Genomic DNA, 17,833 nt, shown 5'->3' on the forward strand with positions numbered 1-17,833 from the left:
CTGCCAATAATCTAGGTGCGGTCTCGCTTTAACGCACGCTGTATGTTGTAGTAACGTTAATTTTAAAAATCTAACACAGCGATTGCATAAAGAACTAATGTATCTTTCATTTGCTGTCCAACCTGTATTTTTTAGTCAAGTTTATGATTAGTTATCGATTAGAATAGGTGCCTCTCCCAAGATTTCTCCCGACATTTTGTTTGCATTTTGGCTACTATTCATATTGTATAACCACGATTTGTGCCGCTAAATATGCACATTTTCGAACAAACTCTATATGTATTGTGTAATATGATGTTATAGGACTGTCATCTGAAGAAGTTTGAGAAGGTTAGTGAAAAAATTAATATCTTTTGCTGGTTTATACGTTATCGCTATTTTTGGCTTGAATCAATGCTGTTGTGTGGTTGGCTATTGTAGTAAGCTAATATAATGCTATATTGTGTTTTCGCTGTAAAACACTTAAAAAATCTGAAATATTGTCTGGATTCACAAGATCTTTGTCTTTCATTTGCTGTACGCTGTGTATTTTTCAGAAATGTTTTATGGTGAGTATTTAGGTAATTCACGTTGCTCTCTGTAGTTATTCTAGTCGCTTTGGTGAGAGTTGTGATGGTGGCTGCAATGGTAAACTATGATTTATACCTGAAATATGCACATTTTTATAACAAAACATATGCTATACAATAAATATATTATCAGACTGTCATCTGATGAAGTTGTTTCTTGGTTAGTGGCTATTTATATCTTTATTTGGTCGAATTTGTGATAGCTACCTATGCAGGAAAAAAATGGTGGAGTAAAAAAAGTGGTGTCTTTTGCTAACGTGGTTAGCTAATAGATTTACATATTGTGTCTTCCCTGTAAAACATTTTAAAAATCAGAAATGATGGCTGGATTCACAAGATGTGTATCTTTCATCTGGTGTCTTGGACTTGTGATTTAATGATATTTAGATGCTAGTATTTACTTGTGACGCTATGCTAGGCTATGCTAGTCAGCTTTTTTACTGATGGGGGTGCTCCCGGATCCGGGATTGGGAGGAAGTAGAAGTTTTAACAAACTATAGTTTTGGCAAGTCGATTAGGACATCTACTTGGTGCATGACACAAGTCATTTTTCCAACAATAGTTTACAGACAGATTATTTCACTAATAATTCACTGTATCACAATTCCAGTGGGTCAGAAGTTTACATACACTAACTTGACTGTGCCTTTAAACAGCTTGGAAAATTCCAGAAAATGATGTCATGGCTTTAGAAGCTTCTGATAAGCTAATTGACATCATTTGAGTCAATTGGAGGTGTACCTGTGGATGTATTTCAAGGCCTACCTTCAAACTCAGTGCCTCTTTGCTTGACATCATGGGAAAATCAAAAGAAATCAGCCAAGACCTCAGAAAAACAATTGTAGACCTCCACAAGTCTGGTTCTACCTTGGTAGCAATTTCCAAACACCTGAAGGTACCACGCTCATCTGTACAAACAATAGTATGCAAGTATAAACACCATGGGACCACACAGCCATCATACCGCTCAAGAAGGAGACACGTTCTGTCTCCTAGAGATAAACGTACCTTGGTGTGGAAAGTGCAAATCAATCCCAGAACAACGGCAAAGGACCTTGTGAAGATGCTGGAGGAAACAGGTACAAATGTATCTATATCCACAGTAAAATGAGTCCTATATCGACATAACCTGAAAGGCCGCTCAGCAAGGAAGAAGCCACTGCTCCAAAACCGTCATAAAAAAGACAGACTACAGTTTGCAACTGCACATGGGGACAAAGATCGTACTTTTTGGAGAAATGTCCTCTGTTCTGATGAAACAAAAATAGAACTGTTTAGCCATCGTTATGTTTGGAGGAAAAAGGGGAAGGCTTACAAGTCGAAGAACACCATCCCAACCGTGAAGCACGGGGGTGGCACCATCATGTTGTGGGGGTGCTTTGCTGCAGGAGGGACTGGTGCACTTCACAAAATAGATGGCATCATGAGGATGGAAAATTATGTGGATATATTGAAGCAACATCTCAAGACATCAGTCAGGATGTTAAAGCTTGGTCGCAAATGGGTCTTCCAAATGAACAATGACCCCAAGCATACTTCCAAAGTTGTGGCAAAATTGCTTAAGAACAACAAAGTCAAGGTACTGAAGTGGCCATCACAAAGCCCTGACCTCAATCCCATAGAAAATTTGTGGGCAGAACTGAAAAAGCGTGTGTGAGCAAGGAGGCCAACAAACCTGACTCAGTTACACCAGCTCTGTCAGGAGGAATGGCTAAAATTCACCCAACTTATTGTGGGAAGCTTGTGGAAGGCTACCTGAAACGTTTGACCCAAGTTAAACAATTTAAAGGCAATGCTACCAAATACTAATTGAGTGTATGCTTTTCATTCGAAAACAAGGACATTTCTAAGACACCCCAAACGGTAGTGTATGAATGTCAACAACCTTTTTAGCTGACATGTTCTCACCCCTGATTCTGCAACTTATCCACTGCTTCCAGGTAAACAACCTACAGTACTGGGGCTGCGTGTGAAGAAAGTGTTGCCAAGTTCATGTAACCAGTCTACAAATTACACTGAAATAATACAATGCGGGGAGCCTAGCTCCAAAAGGAAATGAGGTCAGGGCCTGTGAAGGGCTTGGGAATCCTAGTCGCGGCTTGCCCTCTGCTGCCTGCCCTGCCTGTCTGCATGCCTAGGATGAAAGTCCATTGAGTGGGAGGGCGTTGCTATGGCTGCAGCCGGGTAAACACAAACACAGGGCTGGGATCTGGGCTACGTTCAAGGGTGAGCGCACTAGAGGAGGTAGTACTGATTTAACCGGGGCTTGCTTTATAAATAACTATGACTTCTGCTGTCCATGCACGATGCCAATGTACAGTGTTGAGAAAGGCTACCGTGTCAGTCAACGTCCCGAACGTAGTGAGCTCATCTCGCCAACTTTGGCTTTGTGAAAGTGCAACGTCACAGAGTGTCACTGAGCCTATTTACATCTAGACTAATTTTTGCCCTCACCTTTGCCAGCCATTGCTCACAGGATCCTTTTAGCTGCAATAGTGGTTGCGATGAAGGGCAGTACATGTTAGTTCCTGATTTCAGTGACCTTTGTAACAGAGGGAAGTTACTGCTAACCATCCTTTAATATTTGTATTAAAGACAATCCTAATTTAGGGCCTCATAATACTGAGGCCTTGAACAATGTCTCTGAATATCGCTAGGGTTTCCCTAGATCTCATACTGTGTCAAATTATCTGGGGAATTCTCTGACACTCACTGTTCACTATACTCATTAAGACACCTCATGGGTTATGGCCTCAGCAACACTAGATAACTATCAACTAACCAGCTATGATGGACCAAGAGGCATGTCAACACATTCTATAAAGGAGAAAAACGAAATGAAGTCACTTCTGAAGCCCCTCTTAATAAATACGGTGGCATTAGCCCTACAACAATGCTATGGTATAATATTGTTGATTAATAACATTAATAATAATTAATATAATATTCAATGGTTGTTTTAATATCATTATGTAATACATGTATTATTGTTATTTATATTATTACTACTACTATTGCTCCTAATTCATTCATTTATCTTTATATTGTTGATTATGTTTGCCTATTTCTTCAGCAAATATTCACAAAACAGGTTCCAAACAATCATGGCTGAATGCATCAGCGAATTCTGTCTACAATTGATGGTGGGGGATATCTATAAACTACACATCCCCGCAAAACGAGACGCTACAATTTGTGTTAAATGTTTATATTTCGACGTTAATGCTGAATAGCCGAACCGTAATATTATATACTTTTTTAGATTGGAGCGTTTCTCGGTGCAGGTGGATTGCAGTTCATGACTAATGTTCTGCGCCTTACTGGAATGTGGTGGTGATTCACTCAGATCGAAAGTGCTTCTTGTATAGCCTGACTGCCTACCCCTCGAACCTAGTTAAAATGATTTCTACCTTTTCTCTGATTCGTTTTCCCACATTCCAGCTGGTTGCCTATAATGCTAAAGGCAGGGTGAGTCGGCCACTTCACTTCCCGGAAACGATGACGTATTCTGCTCCTTGTCAGAATCAACAAGTATCGACGTTTTTTCAAGTAGGGAGAACCATGTTATGTTATGTAGGGTATATCACTATGGAGTATAAACATTGGAACGTCTATTGTAGCTGTCACATGACGAAATACAAGTTAAAGTGATGCCACAACAAAATAAATAGTGAAAGTATTTGCTCCTATAATGAAATAAAATTAAGGGCAAAAAATTTAAATGTATAGCCAAAATAGTCTACATATTACCCCTATTGAAAAACAAACACAATAGAATATAAATGTATAATAAAATACATGAAAATTCATCAAATCATGACAGGCTGTATGGAATTGATTTTTTTATCTTGCAAAACAACTTTTATCAACTTACTCGGCCTAAACTTTCCAAACTGTCCTGTAAAATGTGGCTTGACACAACAGCATAATGATTGGTATCTCAATGTATCTGCCCGAGGCTCCCTAGTGGCACAGCAGTTTAAGGCACTGCACCTCAGTGCTAGAGGCATCACTAAGACCCTGGTTTGATTCCAGGCTGTATCACAACTGGCCATGATTGGGAGTCCCGTAGGGCAGCGCACAATTGGCCCAGCTTTGTCCGGGTTAGGGTTTGGCCGGGGTAGGCCATCATTGTAAATAAGAATTTGTTCTTAACTGACTTGACTAGTTAAATTAAATAAATAACAAACATCAACGTTTTGTGGAAGTAAACCAGCAAGCCATAAACTTGCACGGACACAAGTTTAGTAAATCAATTCGCTTTGTCATGATGGATGAACATTTATAGTTGCACAACATGAGTTAATATTTAGCCTCTGTCCATCATTTGCTAAAGAGATTTAGGGAATCAGAAACAGCCCGGAGAGATGCCTGTGTGTTTCACGTGTAATGAAACTTTGTGACTGTCTAGTCCTGCTTGCTTATCACACGGTACACAAACTGTGGTCACAGCTCATAACAAGAAGAGGCTAAAGTGTGACAAAATGACAAAACATCCTGCCTTTTCCAGAAACTTCTAAATTGATGAATAAGAGGACATAACTTAAGGAAGTAAATGTCTTCATATACCAGGAGGAACAAAACATTAATTCAACATTTTCTATTGTCATATTCAATTGAGAGTCATTAAATGATATAGCAAGCCAGATTTTATCATACAGTATAAATAGCAAGTGGCGTTAGTATGTGATGGTATCACAGACCCAACATCTTTTTGAGGGTCGGGCATGACCCTAGACCTTTGAAACACCTGTCTGCATACGTATGGTGAGACGTAAAGTACTATGACGTGAGTATATCTTGGGAGTGCAGGCTGTCTAGATGCATTAGGTGATGTTGTATGTTTGGAAAACTGCTCATGGTCTTTGGCTCAGCGTAACTGTTTATATGCCTTGAACTTTCTGAGAGGGTATAAAAAATATATCAACAACACTCAAATAACCATGACACATAAAGGTCCCAATGATCTCATCACCAGATAAAGTAAATCAAATCAATACATTTTGGTATGAAGAATCACTCTTCAAATGTACTTTGAGGTGTTGGTTAAACCTAAACATGCTGCCTTTCCTGTTTTATTTTCTTTTCACTCAACTTTATGCAATAATTGTATATCCTCTTTATGGCTTTTTTAGGACACTTGCAGTGCTTAGAACACTTTGACTATTTTTGTATACACCCTTACATGTATTGCTTATTTAGCCTACAATTCACATTCAAAACATGTTAAGCCTAAGGTAAATATCCACGTTTGGGGAAGCCGTCTAGTTAACATTAACTTTTACAAGTAAGGTATGCCTCGGAGTCATGGTTATATGACTGTATGATGTCTACAAAGCTTCCAATATGGAAAATCAACATAGTGATGTTTCCAATACTATGATCAGTGGTGTAAATGACTTAAGTAAAAATACTTTAAAGTACTACTTAAGGAGTTTTTTGGGGTATCTGTACTTCACTATTTATATTTTTGACAACTTTTACTTTTACTTCACTACATTCCTAAAGAAAACAATGCACTTTTTAATCCATACATTCTCCCTGACACCCAAAAGTACTAGTTACATTTTGAATGATTAGCAGGACAGGAAAATGTCCAATTCACACACTTATCAAGAGAACATCCCTGGCCATCCCTATTGCCTCTGATCTGTCAGACTTACTTAACACAAATGCTTCGTTTGTAAATTATGTCTGAGTGTTGGAGAGTGCCGCTGGCTATCCTTAAATAAAAAAATAAGACAATTGTGCCATCTGGTTTGCTTAATATAGGGAATTTGAAATTATTTATACTTTTACTTTTAATACTTGAGTATATTTTAGCAATTACATTTACTTTTGATACTTAAGTATATTTAAAACCAAATACTTTTAGACTTTTGCTCAAGTAGTAATTTACTGGGTGACTTTCACTTATACTTGAGTAATTTTCTCTTAAGGTATCTTTACTTTTACTCATGTATGACAATTGGGTACTTTTTCCACCACTTACTATGAATATGGCTCCCTGGTAACAATGTGTCTGTACAGAAACAAATGAAACCAGCAGCCAGCAGAAGGTGTAGCAATGATTAATGGTGGAACGATTGGGGATAGGATAGAAAGTTTCCAGAACACAAAGGTAATAGCTGGGATCAGGCAAGGGAGGGGATGGGAGGGGAGACTGGCTGACCTGACTATCACCAGAAAGCCGCACTTCACATCAACTAGAGGAATGCAGTACTCGCTTACTCCACACTCCCAACCACCATTCTCCCAGAGGCCAGCACAGCTTGAACAAAGACAAAACTATAGTGAAACACTTTCAAGTGAGCCTATGAACAATTATCAAGATTTCAAAAGCTATTTCATATTTTAAAACATAATTTTGAAAATCTCTTCATCCATACTCACTTTATGTTCATGACATACAAAACACAATAAAACTAAAACTTAACTTGCCCCCTTGCAAAAATATTGAAACCTCTTGAAATGCAAGTATGACTTAGAAGTTTATATCTTATATATAAATATATAAAGTAAAACGTTTAACTAGCCTGAGAAACTAAAACTGATCTATGTGTACCCACAACTGAAAGATTTTCCAACTAAGAAATGTAAGCAGTGAACCCTGTATTACTTCACAGTCTCACTAGCATGGTTTGCCACAGTTTCCTATCTTGTTTTGGAATCAAACAAAGATACCATGGAATAGTGGGGATTTCATGCCTGTTATCAAGTCCTCCAAATATCAGTTTTTGAGAACTAATGCATGATATATATAAAGTCCTGACATGTCCTCCTGGCCACCCATAGCATTCAAGATTTGTAATTAACTTAAATGAATAACTATGTAATAAACGTGTAATTAACATCAGATATGACATCTACAATTATAATATTTCAATAATCTAAGTAATTTGGGTATAAGTAATACATAACATCCAAAAGCAACACAAAGCACACAAACAAATATAAAATTATTTACAGTACCTTGAATGGCAAATCCTTATTTTGAAAATATTACTGTAGTTCAATGTACATTTACTTTATTCAGAAGCTAAATTCAGAAGCAATATGCTACTTCATGGAAGCTCCCTGATGAACTAGGTTTTATTATTATTATTACTGTTATTATTATTTTTGCTAGTAGCCGAGACATACCCTTGCACTGAATGCTAGAGATGATATGACTGATATGTTAACAGGGAGACAGATGGGCAAGCCCACCTTTAACATATTTTTTTTTTTACTCTAGCCAATAAAGTGTATAGACTTGACAAAAAACACCTCGGATCATTCAACTATTATGTCTGTATTTGCTCATTAGTATGAAATGTTACGACTTAAATTCCTTGTGGGTAAAGGGGGTTGAGCCTGCCCTTTTATGGTGTGCTACAAAGGGTTGCTGGATTGCATCATCGCAACTAAGCTTCCACAGTGCTATAAATAGGATGACGTCACCACGACCGGCCCACCAACTAGTAAATGCCGAAGAGTCCACTATAAAATGGGGTGATGCAACGCTCAGTCGACAACTGTAACTTTCTTAACAGAACAGAAGAGTCTCACACCCAGGAGCCGATAAATAAATGCCTTTCAACGTCTAACACAATTTCTTCACTGAAAACAAAATCAGGTAGGTCTATTTTCTTAATAAGAAGTTTCTTCCGGTGTGGGATCGAAGTGTTTTCAGAAGATCCGCCACAACAGCCGAAATGTTGCATAGTTTAAGACGGACCGATGTCCATTCATAAAGAAAACTGGTTTAAATGCACAATTCTTAGGCTACTCGTAACTTTTGTTTTTGTGAATTAAACTAGAGTTTATTTATATTTGTCTTATTAGTTATTTTGAAACTTGAATTATAAATGGACTGTGCTTATCCGACGACTGGGTAACGTTAGATGTTACATTTACTGTCCCTAAAAGTGACACGCATTGTTACATTGTTTTTTAACAGGGTGATTGATGTATTTGCCGGTATTGTTACATTGTTGGGTTACATTGTTGGCATGTTGGGCTACAATGTAGAAAACTTTAACTGCTGTGTCTGGTGGAATTGTAGCGACGTAGCCTCTAGGTATCACACCCATAACAGAGAACACGCTAGCCGTCTTTTGTAGGCCTATACTATAAAATATTCCAATGGTATACATTTGCAAGAAACTATATTTTGAGCCAAATTGACGTGAATACACTTTTTCTATAAGCTTTTATTAATAGTCTTGCTCACTTGCCAAGATGTTGCTGCTTATCTGACGTTATATTCAGTCCAGTGTCCAAGGGTTATTGTCTTGCTTTTGTTTCGATTTTAGTACGCGTTATGTGACAGAGCACCACTTTTTGTTTCAGTTTTTCTTAATGATGCTACAGCATCAGGGATTCAGCCTGTCCGAGATCAGCGCGTCAGCCTTTGTACCCTGCCTGTCCCCACCTGGAACACTCACGCTCGAGGACTTCACCAACTTCACTCCCCTGGTAAAGGAGGAGTTGCGCTACGCTATCCAGCACAGGCGGCTGTCCAACGGACTGAGTGCGGATATCATGAGCGACTGTGCAAGCTCAAGTTCAGACAGACCGTCAGAAGCCACAAGTGTCAAGAGACAGGTAAGGATGTCGACATTAACCGCGTACTGTAATATCTACTCCCTTTCAGTTATTTTTTGGCCCCCATAAAGCCAATAGTAATTCTTAGATAGTAATAAATCTTATAGGGGCCTTTTTTTTGTATAGGCCTACGTTTTCACTGAATCGTGTGAGATGGTGGTAAATTAATTCGTAGCTATACAGAAACCTGTAATTACAGGTTAACCGACACATTTTAGCACATACTAGTTTGGTGCTGTTATTCGAGGTTGTTCATTTTCCCAATGTGTGTTTATCAGGCGACCCCGGAGGAAAGCGAGAGGAGGAAAAGAAGACGAGAAAGAAACAAAGTAGCTGCTGCCAAATGTAGGAATAATAAGAAGGAAAAAACGGATTGTCTGCTAAAGGTACGTTCAATGTGTATTTTAAAGGGCAGTACAACCTTATTATGATGGAGAGAGATTATACATTTTACCCGGAGGCTGCCAGACAGTAGACATACAGTGTTATATTATGCAATATCTTTATTTATTCAAAAGGTTTTTCAAATAAAGTTAGAGCCTCATGAATGTGCCTCAGTGATACTTTCTATTTAATCTCCCATTATTTTTTTTATGATTTAAGTGAAGGGTAGAGGTTCCCCTTTTTTATCTAAGAGCTCAATGTAATTATTTGCATACAAACTCAAATACACTAAACATAATTGAGTATTCAAAAGATGTACCCACATGGTTAACAGGATCTGACCAAACTACTATTCCAGGAGTCTGAGAAACTAGAGTTGGTGAACACTGAGTTGAAGGCCCAGATTGAGGAGCTGAAGAGCCAGAAGCAGCAGTTAGTCTACATGTTGAACCTCCACCGGCCCACCTGCATCGTACGGGCCCAGAACGGCCAGACCCCTGAGGACGAGAGAAACCTGTTCATCCAGCAGATCAAGGAGGGAACCCTGCAGATGGGTCAGCTTGATCACCGCCACACCTCAGTGTCGACCGCTTGTGGCCATCTCTGATCCACCCACTCTGGGTAGTAGGGTACTACTTATACACTCAAGCACTCACCTTCCCCTGGCTACTGCACTCTGTACCTGCATCAAGTGAAGGCTCTGTCAGGCCATCAAAGCAAAGGAGCTTTACACGTTCCACTCCTCAACATAGTGACTGCAGCTGGGTTGGTGATAAGAGGAAGGACTGGACAGCACAAGGACGGACACCCCGTGTTCCACCTAGGGTGGCTTGGGCTGTTCCGGCACATAGGGCGAATGTCAAAGCACTAAAACATAGAAATACATCTAATGTATTTATTGTTTCCTTAAATGTTTAACACTTTTATTTGAGGTAAATTGCTCATTCTCTATTTTTGTACTAAAGCATGATGTCAAAGTGGTAAAGGCACATGATTTCACTGGTCAGTTGAGATATATGCTTGTTGAGGAAAAATACTACTTGTATAAGCTATCTTTATGGCACACAATACATGTGGAGAGATAGTAATGGCTGTGTACTGTGTGCTACATTGATAGCTGTGTTATTACTGTCATATTGAAAGTTTTTCGCATACATAGTATGAAGTGTTTGCTGTTATTGAATATATTCTGTATTAGCTTTGGCTATAGCTCACTTTCTTCCCCCTTGACTTGCCTAACAAAAACCTCTGAAGCTGCTACTACTACTAACTCAGACTATACAGGTATAGTTCATATCACAGGAACCCTCTAATAAGAGGACAATATAGGGAGTGCATGTAATGTTGATTCACTTAGATAGCATTTCATTTAACTTACTGACAGACAATGGCACTGTTAGCCCCGGAACTCCTTTCTTGAAAATCAGTCATTACATTTTTGTAAGCTGGTGTATTCTGATTAGACCCTGATTTCGTAGTGATCTGTAGTATTTTCTCTGAAATGTTGAAGTTATGCTTGTGTGTTTCCTATTACATTTCACATGTATAACAGTGTGTATTTACTGTATAACATATATGTAAACCAACTTACACCTCCCTATTGTCTTCAAAAAGTTGTTTGTTTGTGTTATTGAAGCTGGACTTATAAAATAGAACCACTAGGTATAAGTAGCTAGATATCTAAGTGGAATTATTTAGCACTCTGCTTGTCTGAGGTTTTCACTTTGAAGTCTTGGAAGATTACATGAATTGCCTCAGTGTTTGGCTGCAATTACCAAGTCACTGCCAAACAACCCCCTTCCCTCTCCCCTCAGTCCATTGGTTATGCTGCGACGTCCTCTGGGTAGGCTCATTGCTCAAACAACACATTTTTATGATCAATAGTAGCTTTTGTCTCTATATTCTGTAATGTCTCAAAATATCATGTGTGGTTTATGGTAAGGTATTGTTTATCTGTGTGTGTTTGTGAGTAAACGGTTGAGAGGAAGACGGTGAGAGATGCAGGCGTCCATGTGTTTTATTTGTTTTTGTGTAGTTCAGTGTTTCGTGTTCAAACAGGCATGCTAGTCATGGCTGGGGGCTTACTACTGAAATACTTCATTTGAAGGATGACACGCCTGTTTTATGTTCTTCAATACCTGTCTTGTTTTTCTGTTTTACCTTCCATTTTTTCTCTCACTTAAACATTGTTCACTAAAAGTATTTGAGTGTAATGCGAAATATCACATTGTATCAAGTCCGGTAAAACCACAAGATGAAACCAATTAAGTACTCAATTCTATTCTGTCTTTTGATTTTTCTGTTTTTGATACTTTGTTAATAAATATATATATACTTCAAATGTTTTTGTTTTCTATTGTTTCTGGGGAAGGATTCACAACATTTAAAAAAATATTTTTTGCAAGGTATTCAATGACATTGGTATATTGACATTGCATAGTTGTGATGCAAAACAAATATTCATGAACATGTTTAGCATCTCAGCACATTATTTGTGTTGGTGTTCATCTGAGTACAAGCCAGGACATGTCTCCCTTTCCAGACTGAAAGAGTGTGTTCTCCTGTGCCAGGCCTGCTCAGTATAGTTCAGTGGGTGTTATCTGATGAGATAGGCTGTGAAATAATGTTTCATTCAGAACACAAGTATCCCTCACTCCACCCTACCGTTGTGGTCCATATTCCATGAAAAGTAATATCCCATTTTTCTGATGGTGGTTTTTGATAACTACACAAATGACTGACTCATAACAGCCACAATGCAGCCAGACTGTGGGACTTCTTTATTCTTGTCACAGACTGCTACGGTAGATCAAATTACTGACCGTCCAGCGGTTTTCCTGTAATGTTTCTACAGAATCTTCTTCAGTGCTTCTCTAGAACATGATTGTGAAATATGGATGTACTTAGATAACTGATTACTCTGACACATTTCCCTAAACACAGGAAGTTTAACACACTCTGAGATAAAAATGTTCATCATCTGAACAGTGGATCATGATCTAAACAAATGATTAACCATATTAAAGGCACTGGATCATTATTTGGCACCAGAGGTCGAATTTGGGGAAAGTTGGGAGGTGAAAAGGTCTGTGTGCTGTAATGTTCTCATATGTGTAGCACCACACGGGATGTTTTCATTCTCTCTTGCAGAGGCTGAGGTATGTTATTATCCTGTACAGTGCCTTCAGAAAATATTTTTTTGTGTTATAAAGTGTGATTTAATTGTCATTTTTTTCAACGATCTACACAAAATGCTCTGTAATGTTCCATTGTAATTTGTTAAAAAAATATATGAAAAATAAAACACTAATATATCTCTTACATAAGTATTCAAACCCCTGAGTCAATACATGTTAGAATCACCGGTGGCGGAGATGACAATTGTGAGTTTTTCTGGGTAAGTCTCTAATGTTTGTTGATCATTGAATATACCTAGTGGTTAAGGTCTTGCCATAGATTTTCAAGTAGATTTAAGTCAAAACTGTAACTAGGCCAAACATTCACTGTCGTCTTGGTAAGCAACTCCAGTGTAGATTTGGCCTTTAGGTTATTGTCCTGCTGAAAGGTGAATTAATCTCCCAGTGTCTGGTGGAAAGCAGACTGAATCAGGGTTTCCTCTAGGATTGTGCCTGTGCTTAGCTCCATTCCATTGATTTTTTATTCTGAAAAACTCCCCAGTCCTTAACGATTACAACCATACCCATAACATGAGGCAGCTACCACTATGCTTGAAAATTGTTGCAAACCGAATGCATGTTTTGGAATATTTTTATTCTGTACAGGCTTCCTTCTTTTCACTCAGTCAATTAGGTTAGTATTGTGGAGTAACTACAATGTTGTTGATCCATCCTCAGTTTTCTTCCTATCACAGCCATTAAACTCTGTAACTGTTTTAAAGTCACAATCGGCCTTCTGGTAAAATCCCTGAGTGGTTTCCTCTTCCTCTTCCTCTCCGGCAACTGAGTTGGGAAGGACGCCTGTATCTTTGTAGTGACTGGGTGTATTGGTATACCATCCAAAGTGCAATTATTAACTTCATCATGCTTAAAGGGATATTCAATGTCTGCGTTTTATTTTATTTTTTACCCATCTACCAATATGCAGGTACCCTTCTTTGCGAGGCATTGAAAAACCTCCCTGGTCTTTGTGGTTGAATCGGAGTTTGAAATTCACTGCTCGACTGAAGGACCTTACAGATAATTGTATGTGTGGGGTACAGAGATGAGGTAAAAACATGTTCATCTTTAATATTACACACAGAGTGAGTCCATGCAACTTACTATGTGTACTTCTGAACTTATTTAGGGCTTGCCATAACAAAAGGTTTGAATACTTATTGATTCAAGACATTTCAGATTTTCATTTTGAATTCATTTGTAAATATTTCTACAAACAATAATTCCACTTTGACATTATGTGGTATTGTGTGTAGCCCAGTGACAAAAAAAATCTAAAAATGATGGCTGTAATACAACAAAATGTGGAAAAGTCAAGGGGTGTGAATACTTTCTGAAGGCACTGTATCCCATCATGATAACTGTTCCTTCAGCCTTGCAGCACTCAACTCATTCTCATGCCACAGATAATAAATCATGATCAAACATTTACATTAAGTACCATTTGCAATGCCTCTCAGAGAGTTGCTCGACAAAATATAGAACAGGAATGATTCAACCCTTACAGAAATGTGAATTGTCTCAACATTGCAATGATAGGGAGCCCTACTTGACATCCTGACCTGCTTCCAAGATTATGAAATGGGCATGGCATTTGAATTCATCTCCAAAGGTTTTTGGGATTTCTTATGTAATACAGGACAACCACTTATTACAAGCATCAACACATGAACTGATGGATGCTGTAAATCAATATCTATATCATAAATCCCCATCCAGATATCCATTCTCCTCTGAGCTGTGTCAGTTTGTTCATAAACTGACCTCTCTCTGTCAGGGTCAGATGAGAGTCATCACAGTCTGGTTGACACTGTGTCATGAAGCTCTGGGTGATGCAAGACAAGAAACCATGCTGTGCCCATACAGGAAATGTACTATGAGGCAAGCTTCTCAGACATACAGTATCATGATGTTCAGTTCATGTGGAAAATTGATGCAATAAATTCATATGAGAACAGCATGCACTCAACAGCAATTTTAGGTCCCTTGTGAAATGTTAGTTCCACTGCTGCAGAGTTGTGTCATTGTGTTTTAATTACAGCTTAATGCCAACCACCAGGGCTAGCTCCAGGCATAAGTGGTCGCTCTCATTTAGTTTTAGGAACTCAGTCAACGTCTCAGTTTACTGTTGAACGTTAGAATAGTAGAATACACAAGGTGCAATTTAAAAATGTGGTTGTGCCTCAGCAGTTATCTCATGTTATGTCAGTAACTAACTAAGGTTTCCATTCAACCTTTTTATGCCTGTAAAGTGCATGTCGGATAAAAAATGTCTTGACTGGCCTGATGGAAACAGCACATTTTTAAGTAAACTTTCCAAACGTAGACGAAACAAAATACGCTGAAACAAGGTGGGACCTTTTTTTGTCAGTAAAAATAATTATGCGAGAAATGTTGGTGGAAAAGCTTTAATGCGCACATATTGATATAATAACCATCATATCGAACTAAACTTGGAGTCACGAGATGACATGTTGTATGGTACCCCCACTATGACTTGTCAGGAAAGTATGCAGTTTATTAGGCTGCAGATTAATAAATTGTGAACTTCACAAGATGGTGAAAGTTCAAGGTTGATGAGCTTGACACTCTTTTCCAATAAATATTGAAGGTCTTATTCTGGTGACATGATCTTCAATGCTTGGCTAGAGCACACGTGCCAATACCAAAGTGGGAAAACACGCTATATAACACAAACAACTCAGTAGAGTTGAAAATGCGATGGAAACTCATTTAACTTATTCGGTACATGGGAATTTGACCGCATTTAAAAAAAATGTGCACTATGTCATCACGCACAGCCTTTTACCTGGAACAAGTCAATTTGATGGAAACAGATCTCTGGTGGGAAAATGTGTATAGTGTTTTTATACAGATGTTTGAATATTCGCATTCAAATCTGTCGCCAATTGGATGGAAACCTGACTACTGACAGTCACTCAATTAGCCCATGCCAGCTTCATATTGGTAAATTAGTTTAGTCAGCTATCTAAACTTGTAATCATGGCCGAATTATCGACCAGGCATGAAGGGGGCCCCATTGATTTTGTTAGTCACTCTCACTCAGATAACATATTTGCATGGCATAAGTCATGGCAAAATGTGTAGACCGCAAAAACAATTCTCTCCACCCTATGGCAAAATGTGTAGAATTGCATGAAATTAGCTGTAAAAATGCAAATTTTTATCTCCACCCCATGGCAAAATGAATAAAATTGCAAAACCCCCATGGCCAAACGTGTAGAATTGCAACAAACGTGCTATAAATGTGCAACGTTTTCTCTGCGCCCCATGGCAAAATGTGTAGAATTAAACTCTAAAATGTAATTTTTTTCTCTCTCCATCATCAAGAGGGGGGCCACTCAAATGTTTTTCCCCTGAGGTGGATGGGCCCCCCAATACAATTTTGCTTCGGGCCCCCAAAAGGCTAGGGCCAGCTCTGCCAACCACTGTTTCATGCTTGGTTTTGTATGGATGTTCAGCTTCAGCAAAGTCTGGATATGTGCCTCTGTTCTTCAGAAGCAACAAGGTGTAGAAATTAATGGGTGAGGCACTGCATCGCAGTGCTTGAGGTGTCACTACAGACCCGGGTTCGATCCCATGCTGTGTCGCAGCCGGCCGGGACCGGGAGACCCATTTGCCCAGTGTCATCCGGGTTAGGGGATGGTTTGGCTGGCAAGGATGTCCTTGTCCCATCGTGCTCTAAAAACTGTGGCCTGCTGGGCGTATGCACGCTGACTTGGTCACCAGTTGTGCAGTGTTTCCTCCGACACATTGGTGAGGCTAGCTTCCGGGTTAAGTGAGCAGTGTGTCAGTCAAGAAGCAATGTGGCTTGGCAGGGTCGTGTTTCGGAGGACGCATGGCTCTCGACCTTCGTCTCTCCCGAGTCTGTACTCTCCTGAGTTGCAGCGATGGGACAAGACTGGGACAAAGATTGAGGATATGTCTCTCATGGTTCGGTCACTAGAGTGCAGTAAAATGACTAGTTTATGCTTGTTGGCTACCAAATCTGACAGCCATGGGGCACACACAGACAATGACGATCATTTTTTTTAAAAGGTATGCTGTTTTTGCGCCGTTAACATGAATATTTTTTCATTTGAATGTAGGGTATCTATTGTATAACTGCCAATGAAGGAGAAGGAAGTGAAGGATATGATTTTCCAGTAAGGCCATACACTGACTTATACTGAAAGTGAAGTCATGTTAACCTGAACGTGTAAACTAATATTCTTACAGAAGAGCATGGCATGTTCTTCAAAAGATGGCATGTGAAATACCACATGATGCCCCAATATCTCCTGGATGGAACTGAAAGTAGTAACCTGTGTTGTTTATGTCCAAGCAATCTGTGTTCATTTGAAAGTTAGAAGAGAAAATGACTAAGAAGTGCATGTTACTTAAATGTGGGAAATAAACAATTTTTGAAAGGAGTGATCCACACAAAAGGCTTTATGATAATCACCACAATCTCCCTCAAATACAGTACACTGAAGTCAATAGATTCCTCTGGTATGAAAAGCACTGCCTGTGTGGCTGGAGAGTCTTTCACTTCTCTCATTGGTCAGCCTGCATTTCTTAGAAACAGCCTTGCCAAATACTAGACTACTGGGAATGTATACAACCATCCATAATAACGTTTGAGAGAAGCCTGCAGTCATGTCATCAAGATAGACCATAACGTACTGTAGATCATTGATGTTGACCAGAATGCAACATTATTCAACATCACACATTTTCTAGATGTATGAGAAGACATAATGAGGTTAGTGAGTGTTTACCCACATTATAGGGAAGAGAGAGTGGGTAACCTCAACAATGTAATAACATGAGTTAACCAAAAAATGTAATATTACTCTACATCTGATCTTTGGATTAAGTGATTTGATTATCTAATTTATCAATTAAGTGTTGAAATTCATAAATACATTAGTAATAGCCAGTGTATAACCTGTTTTAGAGTAGGGAATAAGGAAACCCCCCCCCAAAAAATTGTATGGTTTATTGTTTCTGCTAAAGGAGAAGTTCCCACATGGCTAAACCCAGATACCGGAAAACCAGTTCAAAAACACAAGCGATTAAAGGTACGGTAACCACATTTATCAGACTCAAAGG

General features: G+C 38.8%; 1 protein-coding gene across 2 annotated transcripts; it reads left to right on the forward strand.

Moving 5' to 3' along the window:
* Window positions 1-8,054: 8,054 nt before the first annotated feature.
* LOC120019745 (cyclic AMP-dependent transcription factor ATF-3-like) lies at window positions 8,055-11,541 on the forward strand. Of its 2 annotated transcripts, none has more exons than XM_038963170.1 (4): window positions 8,055-8,187; window positions 8,904-9,158; window positions 9,437-9,544; window positions 9,877-11,541. In XM_038963170.1, the coding sequence occupies exons 2-4, from the start codon at window positions 8,913-8,915 to the stop codon at window positions 10,147-10,149; spliced, it is 627 nt and encodes a 208-aa protein (XP_038819098.1). In that variant the 5' UTR covers window positions 8,055-8,187; window positions 8,904-8,912; the 3' UTR covers window positions 10,150-11,541. The 2 variants fall into 2 exon arrangements, with proteins under 2 accessions (XP_038819098.1, XP_038819099.1); XM_038963171.1 differs by having other exon boundaries at window positions 9,901-11,541.
* Window positions 11,542-17,833: the final 6,292 nt, after the last annotated feature.

The sequence above is a fragment of the Salvelinus namaycush genome, chromosome 24 (assembly GCF_016432855.1).
Source record: "Salvelinus namaycush isolate Seneca chromosome 24, SaNama_1.0, whole genome shotgun sequence".
Classification (NCBI taxonomy): Eukaryota; Metazoa; Chordata; class Actinopteri; order Salmoniformes; family Salmonidae; genus Salvelinus; species Salvelinus namaycush.

Bases quoted from the DNA above. Each gene is read 5' to 3' on its own strand.
- LOC120019745 (XM_038963170.1), top strand. From the start codon at position 8,913: ATGATGCTACAGCATCAGGGATTCAGCCTGTCCGAGATCAGCGCGTCA. The intron at 9,159-9,436 runs GTAAGGATGTCG...TGTGTTTATCAG, and splicing joins CCACAAGTGTCAAGAGACAG to GCGACCCCGGAGGAAAGCGA. The intron at 9,545-9,876 runs GTACGTTCAATG...CATGGTTAACAG, and splicing joins AAACGGATTGTCTGCTAAAG to GATCTGACCAAACTACTATT.